Source organism: Centroberyx affinis, unplaced genomic scaffold, assembly GCF_046629955.1.
Source record: "Centroberyx affinis isolate AG114_WGS23_722 - 3 ecotype Tasmania unplaced genomic scaffold, CSIRO-AGI_Caff_v1 ptg008327l_1, whole genome shotgun sequence".
Lineage (NCBI taxonomy): Eukaryota > Metazoa > Chordata > Actinopteri > Beryciformes > Berycidae > Centroberyx > Centroberyx affinis.
The window spans coordinates 161,297-174,609 of NW_027284140.1; the positions used below are offsets into that span (position 1 = coordinate 161,297).

Below are 13,313 nucleotides of genomic sequence, written 5' to 3' on the forward strand. Positions count from 1 at the left end.
CCTAAGTGGCAGTGGGAAATAACTGTTTGAATTTTTTTAAAGTTTGAAGTACTTCATTACCCAGAAATCATGCAATGTGATGTCAGTAAACTGCACAATTTCCTAAATTTCTTCTAGTGGTTGGTGTGGGTGGAGATGCTGAGAAAGTCGTTTTGCAGAAAGTTCAACCATTGTTTATGGGTTTTGATTCATCACTTTCTATACTGAAGTTTCCTGCCAATAACCATACCTGGCACCTACAATTAATTTGGGCAAACAGGGTGAATCTACTACTTATTTTATCAGTAAGTGGGGATGTTCTTTGTTGTAGCCCCAATTTGTGATTAAGGCTGATAAGGCGGGTGCATTTTTACATACAAATCTTTGAAGCAGTACAGTCACTTTTTCATAACTTAATACACTGGTCATTACTGTGGAATGAGGCTGCTGTAAGATGGTAATCTTATTAGTTAGGGGAAGACAGCAGGTAGTGTACAATACCTCTGGGCAGCTCTCGTTGGGACACACCATAGTGTCAGTCTGAATCCCCTCTCTGCTACAGCTGAACGACATACAGGGATAGGCGGCATCTTTCCATGTGTCTCCCATCTACACACAGACAGATGAATAGACAGACGTCACAAAAAGAGCTTATAATGGACTATGTGATTCAATTCAGTTCAATTGAATTCAAAACTGTATTGTCTTGTTGTAAACCTTGCCTGCAAACCAAATTTCCATACAACAACACAATAAATACATATTAACGTGTAAAGAATTACAACATACACAACACAGGTTAGCATCAGTAAATAAGGTTGTTGTTGGTAAAGACATTTAAACATGACCCAATGTTTATTGCTCAATATTTCAAAAACCTCCCTAACGTGCAACTACTTTCCAAGCAAATGTCAATATGTTATTGATAGTAACAAAATGTATGTATGCAACCAATGGAAAACACTTTTCTTTGGCATATACAGATTGATATGAGACGAGGCACAACATACCGATTCCATTATGACTGCATGTCTTCTCAACTGAAAAGTAATTTTAGCCCATTAACAAATAAATGTGCATTGATATAAAAAGTTGAATAACATTACTGAATACAACACTATTAGATATGTTGTTACAACATTATAACACAGCTATTGATAAGTATGATGCACATCACAACGCAAACCCTGCAAAAATAAAGCAAATAAACAAAATAAATGTGAATAAAATAAAACCAGAATATCCGTGAAAAATATTTTAAAGTAAGATGAAGCGCCAGTTGTTACCGCAGGCCTGGTCACCACAGCAAGAGGTGTTAACCAGTACAGAGCCGCGGCTGCAGAGAGGAACCACGGCAGGGCGAGGAAAACACTCCTCTGTCCTGGTCTGGTCGTTACAGGTACACTGGTTACAGTTGGACCTCCAAGTCTCACCGGGCTGGGACAGGAAGATAGAAACATTAAACACGCTGACTGCTTTTTCTGATCCAGAATTAGAGATATTATGATCTGCTGTGTTGTTGTGTTGATGGAGTCAAGACTTCTTACCAGTTTGGGCTCACCAAATGGTCCTTTACAGACTGTAAGGAAAGGAAAGGAAAGGAAAGGAAAGGAAAGGAAAGGAAAGGAAAGGAAAGGAAAGGATAGGAATGGAAAGGAAAGGAAAGGGGAAGGGAAGGGAAGGGAAGAGAAAATGAAAAGGAAAGGAAAGCAAAGGAAAAGAATGGAAAGGAATGGAAAGGAAGGAAAAGGAAGGAAAGGAAAGGAAAGGAAAGGATGGAAATGAAAGGGAAAGGGAAAGGGACAGGACAGGACAGGACAGGACAGGACAGAAAAGAAAAGAAAAGAAAAGAAAAGAAAAGAAAAGAAAAGAAAAGAAAAGAAAAGAAAGGAAAGTAAATGAAAGAAAAGAAAAGAAAGTAAATGAAAGAAAAGAAAAGAAAAGAAAGCATCAACACTTCCGCTAACTGCATGACATCTTTATATCCCCATGATTATTCTAATTAAAACCTGATGTTCTACTGGATGAACTGGATGTTCTACTGTAGCCAGCCTGTAAATCATGAACTAATCTACTGCACACAGCTCTACTGCCAAAGCAGAAGCCATCATACTGGGAGTTCAAACCAAGATCTGCTCAGAGTCAGTGTCATGTTCAAGGAGGAGGACGATCAAAGTCACACTCACAGCGACAGTCGGACACGCAGGTTTCTGAGTGTCTCCCCGCCCTGGCCTGGCCGCTGGGACAGAAACAGCCGGCACTGGGCGTCTCCAGGACCGGCCCAGGATGATGCACTCTGAGGAGCCAAAACAAGAGAGAAGGGAAGCATGGTAGATTTCATATTTGAGACGTTTTCTCTAGTGTCTCCCATACACTACCAGTCTAACGTACCTATCGTATCCATCTATCTATCGTATCTAAAGGCTTCTGCTTAAATGCTTGACATTTGTTTCTTGGACAAATATAAATAGTGAAGTTGACGCCTATGTATGAATTTCTTTCCAAAGCCTTTGCCTTTCTATCCATCAAGGCAAAGGGCGGCTACTTTAAAGAATCTAAAATATAAGATAGTTTTGATTTGTTTAATACTTTTTTGGTCACTGCATAATTCCATGTGTGTTATTTCATAGTTTTGATGTCTTTACTGTTAATCTAAAATGTGAAAAATAGTAAAAAATAAAGAAAAACAAGGGTGTCCAATCTTTTGACTGACAGTGTATATGCATGTGACTAAATGCTATATATGTGAAATGCTTAGTAGAATTTTATGATTGTATGTACCTCCATGACTAGTGCAGCCCCATTGACTGTATTACTGAAAGAATAGAATTGTGGGTGAAATTCTGTATTTTTCTGTTGTGAATATTATTGTCCTTTGAAAAAGATGTTTTCTATTGATGCATTTAATTATGGATTTGTGTTTTGTAATCTGCTGATTGATAATTGATCACCACCTGTTGTCTGTCTATGGGCTAGTGAATGTCATTCAAGAGACATAAGCACTATATCTGAAATGCTAGGGATGGGACAAGATATCGAAAGCTTTTATTTATTACATCGTATTGTGTTTGTATCACATCGTGAGCCCCATATCGCGTATCGAATCGTACCGTGAGACAAGCACATCGTCCCATCCCTATGAAACGCTGGTGTGTGAAATAAATGTCACAGCAAATGTAAGGAGCTTCTGCCGTGAAAGCCAACTCACCCTCCAAGGCAGTAGTCATCCAGCTTGCCACGACATTCTCTGTACTCCATCCCCGTTGGACACGGCACGTCTGAAACATGAGCAAGGCTAGATGTTATGAATGTATGATTTTAACCGGGGGTTTATTATTCACACATTTATTTGCCAAAACATAAAGTTCTCCCAGGCCACTATTAGAAACATGCATTTATTTAAGACAAGGCACTTACTGGAAGTTATTTTTTTGTGGGCAGTCCATTCACCTTTAGCATTTGTATTCTTTATTTAGACAGTGGGAATGTAGTGGGGGGAAAATAACCACTTGACTATCGCTTCACACTTTACAGTTTTCGTTTTATGAGAATGAGGCTCGTATCAGTTTTCACTCATTGACAGGTCATACCGCTTCGGCCCATATAGTGCATATGTTTGAGTCAGGATGGTTTAATTTTTAATTCAAATGTGCTCTGCTAGTATGTACTGTATGTTTGCCTTAGTATGTTTGGAGTGACAGCGGTAGGGTTGGACTTAGATGGTCGACTTTATGCATTTATCCTGCATCTATACTGCATTTATACTATTCTTTCTTGAATGTTATACAGTAGAACCAAATTAGTATATTGGAACCAGGGTTAGATTGACATATCAGTTCGCTGAAATTAGCTTTTTATTAAATACTGGATATCGGCTGGTCATGTCACCCACAGCTAATATGACACCACAGCTACATGAAAAACAATCTGTAAAACCTGCAACTTTTTTTTTGCACATTTCATTTATTCTTTTAATTTTTAAATTATACTTTTGTAATTCTTCATTTAAAAGCAGTAATGTATCCCTAGCATTGAATAGGTCTAGTAGTGTATAGTATCATGATGGTCTAAATGCTGTTTCAGAAGCTTTTCCACCCTGACAAGAATACAATTCTGGAGAAAACACAGAATCTTTGTAAACTTTTGGCATGAAAATAGTCAAAATTAAAGACACTGAATATAGGTAAAAAAATATTGGCTATGGCAACTACATTTTAATAATATCTGTATCAGTATCGGCCTTCAAAAACTGGGACACAAAACTCTAATTCTAACTTCTGACAGCTGCAACCTTGTTTTTCTTAACAGTTCAAGTTGGACATGGAGCCAAAGTGCAGCAGTATTTCAGCAAACATGCAGCAGAATGTGAGACTAGTCAGTGTGCATGGTGCATGGTTCTTCTATTAAGTCAATCAAACCAAAAAACAATCATAATAAATATGAATAAGGTGGAGGAGGATGTCTATAAATATTTATTGAGGATTCACAGATCACGGACTTGGATACGTGCAGCCACGCACTTCCCAACTACAAACAGAACTACATTCCTCATGCCCAAATTGGTTGTAAATTATTACAGCCAGGTTCTATCATGCCCAGGTCTGGTTGAGTTTACATTATTGCAAAAAACCAAAAACAAGGATCATGCATTTACTTACCACAGGTTCCATTAGTGAGTCTCCTCCAGTCGATACAGAAACCAGCTTTCTTGCATTCCTCAGCAGTCTGCTCCAGAGTAGAACAAGCCTCTTTTGGGTCATCACACGAGTCAAACCGGCAATTCTTCACTTTGATGTCGAGGTCCAAAAGATTGCCGCACTCTGCAAACACCCTGAAAATAGAATAGAACAGGACTTTGGGAAAGATTTGGCGGATATGTTGAAAATCATGAGATACAGGCAGCCAATTTCATACAACAGCTAAAATGTACTGTGTAATAATATAAACATGGTATTCGGCACCAATTCCCAGCCTGTGTGTGTATATGTGTGAATAGATTAGATTAGATTATGTTACATTACATTAGAAAATGTAAATGTCTTCAATGAGGCAATTTGTTGTGCAATGTAAAAAACACACACGATTACAATCAACAGTCAAGATACCCAGTTAACTCAATTTCAACAATGAATCCACAATTTTCACATAAAAAAGAACACTTAATAAGATGAAATGCCATTCTATAATTAGTCAGTCAGTAAAGTGCATTGTATATGTATATTGGTCTAAGGTGAGTTAGACATGGCTGAAGGAATGAACAAGCTCTTGGCCCTCTTTGTTTTAGTCCTGTAAGTGTGTGTGTGTGTGCATGTGTGCGTTTGGAGCTTACCGGTGGTGTAGCAGGTCACACAGAGGGCTCCCGGCGCAGGGTGTAGGCGAGGGGGGCCAGTCACGGACACAGGGTATGTCCCTGGGTGCAGAGTCACAGGCTGGCTTCAGCGGGTCGGGGTACACCCAGTCATGGGCCGTCTTTTCGCAGCAGGTGTCGCCCTCGATCTGCCCTCCTCTGCGGATACATGAGCCGCCGCCACATACACCTGGGGAGAGGATGAAGAGATGAGATGAGCCCAGGAAAAGGAGATGTGTGACGTTCGATACGAATGAAAGCGAAATGTGTGTACGAACAAACACACACACGTACAATGCCCCATGGCTGCCACCATCATGGAGGTCCATTGGAGAACTGGCTGAGTACAAATAATGGCTAAATATTTAACAACAACAATAAATATACGACAACAGGCTATAAAAAGAGAGATACCTGAACAAGATGTGGTCCATTCAGTAACTATACATCAATTAATTATAAAAAAATCACGTAAAAGTGAATATTCTGAGTCTTGTCTTTAGCCGTAGCTTCTACTCTACATGCTCTACAAGTTGTAGCTTGAAAAGAGTCAGACAAACTTTTTGTTAGCAAGTTAACAAGCCTGAAGGCTAATTTGGCAAAGCAGCCGATGTTTATGTTAACACGCAACTTGTGGCCATTACTAACACTAGCTTCTCCCGGATATGTTAGCCTGTATGCAAATCAGATGTGTTTATAAGAAGACGGCATAGATCCGAAACTGACAAATTATCTACACACTCTGTCTCCGTGACTTTCCCTCTGCTGGGTCAGATGTGTTATGTGTTTTAACTCATTGTTTCTATAATGTATTTAACTGTTTTGTTTTGTTTTATTGTCTTGTATAATGTTTAATTGCTCTATTATTACTCCTTTTTATTAATCAAAAAGATTTGATTTATCAGTGGTGAAATGATCAATTCCTAATCAAAAAAAGCATACAAATTAAACATGTATTGAATTCTGTTGAGACAGCTGAGTCATACATATAGAAATGCAATCAGCTGTTCATAACACACACACACACACACACACACACACACACACACACACATTTGATTGGGCATCTGCACCAAACCACACCACTGCCCTACCCGTTACCCACCACATTGTCCCTGGGTGTTGTTGAAGAAGTGCTCCATGGCCAGAGTGACCAGCAAGGTGTGGGCTGGAGTGAGGGAGACGTGAGAGCGGATCTCCGGGACGTGGACTGACACCCCGTAGCCCGTCGTCTCAAACCTCAGCCCGTGCCCCTCATACGGCGGCTGCACGGTCACATGGTTCACAGTGGCCTATAGGGCAGCAGAGGAGAACAGTATCAGACTCAGAAGAGCAGCCTCAGGGAGAGAGGAGTCACACGTACTGACTTAAAGTGTTGAAATGTAAGTGTTGGTATCGCAGAGTTGTTCTGCGTGGTTCTGAAAAAGGCTAAAGAGAGAAAAACAACAAGCAACAAGTGCATAAGAGGGATTTTTTTTTTTAAGTGAATCACTTTCTAAACCAACAAGTGTAACACCGAAATCCGGTTGGAAGCATTTCAGCGTTACATCTTGTTTAAAGTCCCACTGAAACGGAAGTTAGAGCGTCTTTAGCTTCTGTACTGTGACGTATTTCCCAGTGAAACAGAATATTTGAGCGGTGTACAGTTACAAGAGGGATATAAATCAAATCCTTCACATTTGATTGGACCGCTAAATAGTGGGCGGAGCTTAGAGTTTACTGCGATACGGAGCTACGGAGAGAACCTGCGCTACAGAGGACTGTTGGCTCCACACACACCTCCCTCACCTGTTGTTAGATCAGGAGGAGGACAAGGGAGAGATGAATGAATTAGACCTCAGCGACATTGTTTTGGAAATGAAAACAAAGTTTTTGCCCACTGATATCCAAACACACATTTCTTCCTATCTCTCTCCATATTGCTCTGTCAGCTACTGACCCAGAAACGGTGAAGTGTGGTTTTATATGACCGGTGTGACTAGCTAGAGGTTGAAGAATGATTGATGGGTGGATGTCATGATATTATTGGTTGAAATTGGTTGGTTCATGCTTACGTAAGCACACGGCATATTTTGTTTTACAGGAAGAAAACATGATTGGATTTTGATATAAGAATACAAAGAAATTGATTTTTTGTATTTTTTTTGGCATATATTGTTAAATAGGTGCACAATATGACCGGGGATGTGATCTAAAAGGGTTAAAAATGCATTTTTCATTTCATCTTGACTTGATGATTTTTTATATGTTGTTATAATCTGCTTTGTTTGCATTTGTTTATGTGCTAGAAGAGTGATTTTTCAGACCTGTTTCGACATATAATGACAGTGAATGGAGACAGAAAAAAAACCACAATCATCTAATCGTCTCTACCGGAGCAACAGATAACAGAGAATCAATGATTTTGGGGTTATATCATGTCCTACTGTATATATATCATATCATTTTGCTATTGTTTTGAGTTCAACATTGGCACAGAAAGCTGCATTATATCCTACCTTTATTGTATACGTATTTGGTACGATACTGAGTGTGGCTGTGGTGTTCTGATATTTCAGGATGACGCCTCTCGCACAGGATGCCCAGGGGTTACAAAAGTAGTTGTCCACGGCGATGGTCAGGTTATGCTGTGGCGACTGCTCCTCCACCAGGACGTAGGTGCAGTTGTCCAGGAAGTCAAAGGGCACACCCTCGAAGGTGACGAAGTGGGGGTCGCCGTACAGGTCACAGCGGCCTGGGGACGGGACAGGAAAAGATGAGAGGTAAATATTGAGAGAGAGAGAGAGAGAGAGAGAGAGAGAGAGAGAGAGAGAGAGAGAGAGAGAGAGAGAATTGGCAGAATATCTCTCTACTGTCAGAGATAGGAAGCAGAGACAGATCCTCACCAGGTACAGGCTCAGTGACCACCAATTGGCAATCGAAACAGGAAGACATAAGAAATCATGGCAACCAAAAGACAACAGAACATGTGGTCACTGTTCGACAGGTGAGGTCGAGACGGAGATGCACTTCCTCCTAAAATGTGAAAAATTTAACTCAGCCAGAGAAATCTACTTTAACAAGTTCAGCTCCCAAGTCTCCCACTTCAGAGAGCTTGATGATCATTCAAAGCTGCGACTTCTACTAGGAGAGGGAAACACAGCAGACCTAGCGGCTCAGTTTGTAGAAACTTGCCACAACCTGAGGAACAGTGAGTGACCAATACACTTTTATTTTATTTTATTTATTTTTCTCTTTGAATGTTATTGTGTACTGCATATAAAATGTGTGTAACCCTTGTTACCAACAAACATTAATTCCTTCACATAGTTTACTGATCCTCACTCTGTGATGGAGGCTCTGGGTACGGGAGCTGAACACGCAGCAACCCAATTCCTCTGTCCAGGCACTGACTCACACACACACACACACACACCTAGACTGATATTCATCTTGATGCTTTGGCAATATTGTCTGTGAACTTTCATGCCAATAAAGCACATTGAATTGAATTGAAAATTGAGAGAGAGAGAGAGAGAGAGAGAGAGAGAGAGAGAGAGAGAATCTGTATCTGAGATCTGTATGATATATTTTTACAAAGACAGATATATCAGTTAGGATTGATTCAAGAGAATTGTGAATCAGTGTACTCAATGCTTTTTTGTGTACTTTTTTCAGCCAGAAACTTTACTTTTACTCAAGTATGTATGTTTTTATGTTTGTAAAGTATGTTTTTAAGTATTACTTCACTACATTTTAGTCCATAAGCAACAAAAACTGGACAATCGTAAATTGACAAATTCTGAAGCCGTTCACAGTGAGCGGTCAGTCAGCAAAGAAGAGAAGAGTAATCTGGCTGTACACTTTATTTTGTAATTTACAAATTTTCCAATTAAAAGAATCTAGTTTGAACTCTGTCCTCTCGTCCTTTTAGAGTCACATGGAAAAGATCCCATCTAACAACATTCTCTTTTCCAAAAATTAACACAGGAGCTTTTACTCTACAGTACATATTAAATGAGTTACTTTTTACTTAAGTAGAAGTAAAAGTACTGGTGTAAAAATCTGCTTAAGTAAAATATCAGCAAAGTAACAATAATTCTCCTTGAATATGATATTTTACATAGTACGATTTCCACCACTGCAAACTACCACACACAAAAATAACAGAGAGAGACTAACCGAGTGAGAGAGGCAGACATAAACATGCAGCGGCAAAAATAAAAGACAAAGAGGGGATGAGAGGGGGGGAAGTAAAAGACAGAGGGGCTAACAAGAGCTTTGGTAGAGGCAATCACTTACAGTCACACTTCCACGTTTCACAGCATCCGTCCGAGACCTTTGTGACCTGTCCTCTAGGGCAAGTGGGATATGGAGCATCTGGACAAACCACTGGAGTCAACTCTATCTTCCCATCCGATGTGCAAGTCTTATTGTAGCAGTCTTCTGTCCACGTCTCACCGCAAGGCCACTTTTGGTTCCTCTTCAAATCCTTACACTCACACGCTCCTGAAGACGGTGGACATAGAAAGGATATAAACCTCATTTGGTGCATTTGAAAAGAACTGAATGCTAGGGTAAAGCAGTCAACATCAAGTAGGCATATGACTGCTTGTGCAAGTCTGTATGTGTACGTGCACGTGTATCCACAGGTGTGTGTGTGTGTGTGTGTGTGTGTGGATAGTGTGTTAACAGATAATCTTGCTGGTTTCAACAAATTTCCCTTAATACATACAAGAAATCATCATGAAACAATGTACAAAGACAATAAAGAAGAAACAAGAAACTTTATCCAAGACAATTTCACTTTTACCAAGTAAATGTCCTGAAACAAGATTTGAAAAAAAAAAAAGTCAAATTTGTTGAAACCGGTAAAAATTATCTGCCTATGCAGTAAGATGATTTCACATAAAAAAATCCCCAAAATAAGCTTGATAAGTCTGGATACAAGATAAAATAACAGTTTTTGCAGTGTATGCAGAACAACTGCGTGATATGCACCAGTAGGCTTACCTATAGCGGTGGTGGAAGGCATAGTTGTTGTAGGCGTAGTAGTAGTAGGTGTAGTAGTAGTTGTTATAGGTGTAGTAGTAGTTGTTATAGGTGTAGTAGTAGTAGTAGTAGTAGGTGTAGTAGTAGTAGTTGTTATAGGTGCAGTAGTAGTTGTTATAGGTGTAGTAGTAGTTGTTATAGGTGTAGTAGTAGTTGTTATAGGTGTAGTAGTAGTTGTTATAGGTGTAGTAGTAGTTGTTATAGGTGTAGTAGTAGTAGTAGTAGTAGGTGTAGTAGTAGTAGTTGTTATAGGTGCAGTAGTAGTTGTTATAGGTGTAGTAGTAGTTGTTATAGGTGTAGTAGTAGTAGTAGTAGTAGGTGTAGTAGTAGTAGTTGTTATAGGTGCAGTAGTAGTTGTTATAGGTGTAGTAGTAGTTGTTATAGGTGTAGTAGTAGTAGTAGTAGTAGTTGTAGTAGTAGTAGTTGTTATAGGTGTAGTAGTAGTTGTTATAGGTGTAGTAGTAGTAGTAGTAGTAGGTGTAGGCGTAGTAGTAGGTGGAGTTGTTGGTAGAGCAGTGGGAGGTTCATAATCTGTAAAGGCACATGTCATTTAAAACACTTAAGATAAATGCAAAACTTTTTCAATATTTGTATGCAATTGTGAAATATACTTATCGAGAACATCATAAGAAATACTGTATGCTCCAAGAAATATTATTTATACTTACCACAGATCATTTTTCCCTCTTGACAGGTGCTTAGAGGAAAATACAGGGGTTAGAGTAGGCAGTGTCTCATATATCATGACAGTTACACTGTAAATACATATTTAGACCTATCTATTATAAACGGCCCATCTTACCAGTTCATAGCTTGTATCCTCACCACTGTCCCAGGTTGAATGACAGTGTCATTGAAATAACAGGTGCAATTGTTCAGGGTAGAGCATCCACCAGTATTTTCATCATAGTACGGCGCCTCTGCTGAACATCTGGGGTAACAGCCTTTTTCACAGAGGAACATAATGTTTATTTAATTTTTCAGACACTAACAATATAATAACAAAATAATTTCTGGGAAACAGCATATATTTTTATACCGTCAAATTTAATCTTAGTTATCCCTCAATCATCACCACCAATCTTTAACTGATGATAGGAATTATATATATCAGTATTCTGTGGTTGATTACAAGTGAGATTTTGGTTATATTTTGTTACCTTCCAGCTTGCCAGTGTGGTTGTTTCTGCCGCAGATGTGCATCTGACCACAAGGCTCATAGTGCCAGCTACATTGGCCCTTCTCGTTGTAGTAGTCACAGTACACCGCTGAGGTTTAAATTAGGAAAGGTAAAATTATTACACAGGCTGAATTATAGTAGTAGTAGCATTACTTTCAGTGAAAATGAAGACACTGCACATGGATTGTTTAGTGTCATTCGTTATTGTATGTGTCTTAATGAAAGCTGTGGTCTGCGCTCTCTGTATGGGTTTAACTTCCAACTCACTCTAAGCTGTCACATTACTCCCTTCTCCCTTCTAACTTCACCGTCTGAAAAACTAAACCACTGAAGGAAGATATACTGACCAGTGACTGACAGAGACTGCAAAGCGGATGTTGTTTAAGATAAAAAAGGATTTCTACTTACGGCACATATCAGGTGTTCTCCAGTTGACACAGACACCCTGGTCACTGCAGGCCTCTGCGTAGGCCGCCACGGCCGTACAGAAGCCCAGGAACTTCCCTTCAAACTCACAGGAGCAGGACTCCTGCACACAGGCCTGGTAGTAGGGCTCGGGGTCCACCTGGTGATTGGCAAAACACCCAGCACATGGCAACAGTCTGAAAAATACGCCTTTTAGTGGTGTTTTTAAAGGGCTCAGGGATGGCGGTCATAACCCCTTCATTGCAAAAGTCCAATATTGTAAGCAGTCCATAATCGAATTGGTTGAAGACCCCATGAAATGGCATGTTTACTTCCTGGATTTTAGGATGTTGGACATAATGCAGTGAGCGATCATTCAAAAGTCTAAACCAATAGAATATGTGTCATGTGTGACATGTGTCCCAGCCTAGCCCTTGGCCCAATCCCAGTGTCCGCACTCACAGACTCACGGACTTTGACGCGCGTTCCCGACAAGTCCGCGAGGGTTCAGGGCTGTCCCACTGTGAAATCGGTAAGTGCGCGAGAGCTCACTGGCGGACTTTATGAGCCCTTTATGCAGACTTTCAGCAAGTCTGCATTTCTGTAGACTTTGCTTGAGGGAATTACCCACAGTTCATAGCATTTGCGATGTTAATATTGATGTATGTGGAAAATTTCTGTCAATACACCCGATACAAAAGAAAAAAAACATAATGAAGGAAAAATAACCACAAAAAACAACTAACAAGAAGTTAGAGAGAAACACGCATGAAAGGATCAAACTACATGCAAGATACAGTTAAAAGAGAAAACATTGTAACATTAAAACAGAATAAACAGCTCATTTGAGAAAAAAGAAAGTTACGTTTTCCTAAACGTTTAAGAAGGATGTTAGATGCTGCTCATATAAGCAGCATGTAATATAGCCTTTCTTATGTGCTTATTTGTGCTCATTAAGCTTTATTAAAAGTACCGTTTGCTTTCAACGTACCTCCTACTCTTTCTTTTTTGTTATATATATATTTTTTTTTTTACATATTTTACATATTAACTTTGCAATGTTGAAAAACATATACCTAGGCCTATTTAACATAATTTTTTTTTTTCATTTTGGCTTAATAATGCTGTTTAGACAAAAGCGCAAACAAAGAGTAAATTACAAATTGATTAATTGACGGACGATATCAACGTCTGACGTCGTCAAGGCAACACGTGATACCACAAAGTGCTGTCCCATTCCTCCTATACCATTTCGAGCCTCATGACTTCTAATACTCGGGCTCTACAGCTGCGCACACAGGTGACGTCAATTAAGTCTGTGAGGGCTCAGGGTTTAGGGTTTAGGGGGGACATTGGGATTGGGCCTCATTT

The 13,313-nt window shown here is 39.6% G+C and overlaps 1 protein-coding gene across 1 annotated transcript in view; it reads right to left on the reverse strand.

Annotated features, from left to right (window-relative positions):
* LOC139640090 (mucin-6) overlaps nucleotides 1-13,313 on the reverse strand; it is a 33,931-nt gene that overhangs the window by 2,529 nt on the left and 18,089 nt on the right. Inside the window, exons 27-40 of the mRNA XM_071514256.1 lie at nucleotides 11,946-12,102; nucleotides 11,518-11,625; nucleotides 11,171-11,301; nucleotides 10,319-10,463; nucleotides 9,608-9,814; nucleotides 7,825-8,060; nucleotides 6,432-6,618; nucleotides 5,309-5,516; nucleotides 4,638-4,810; nucleotides 3,188-3,257; nucleotides 2,166-2,275; nucleotides 1,527-1,558; nucleotides 1,306-1,416; nucleotides 481-588 (exon numbers count right to left, since the gene is read on the reverse strand). Coding sequence (XP_071370357.1) covers nucleotides 481-588; nucleotides 1,306-1,416; nucleotides 1,527-1,558; nucleotides 2,166-2,275; nucleotides 3,188-3,257; nucleotides 4,638-4,810; nucleotides 5,309-5,516; nucleotides 6,432-6,618; nucleotides 7,825-8,060; nucleotides 9,608-9,814; nucleotides 10,319-10,463; nucleotides 11,171-11,301; nucleotides 11,518-11,625; nucleotides 11,946-12,102 — 1,983 coding nt within the window. The remainder of the gene's footprint in view (nucleotides 1-480; nucleotides 589-1,305; nucleotides 1,417-1,526; nucleotides 1,559-2,165; nucleotides 2,276-3,187; nucleotides 3,258-4,637; nucleotides 4,811-5,308; nucleotides 5,517-6,431; nucleotides 6,619-7,824; nucleotides 8,061-9,607; nucleotides 9,815-10,318; nucleotides 10,464-11,170; nucleotides 11,302-11,517; nucleotides 11,626-11,945; nucleotides 12,103-13,313) is intronic.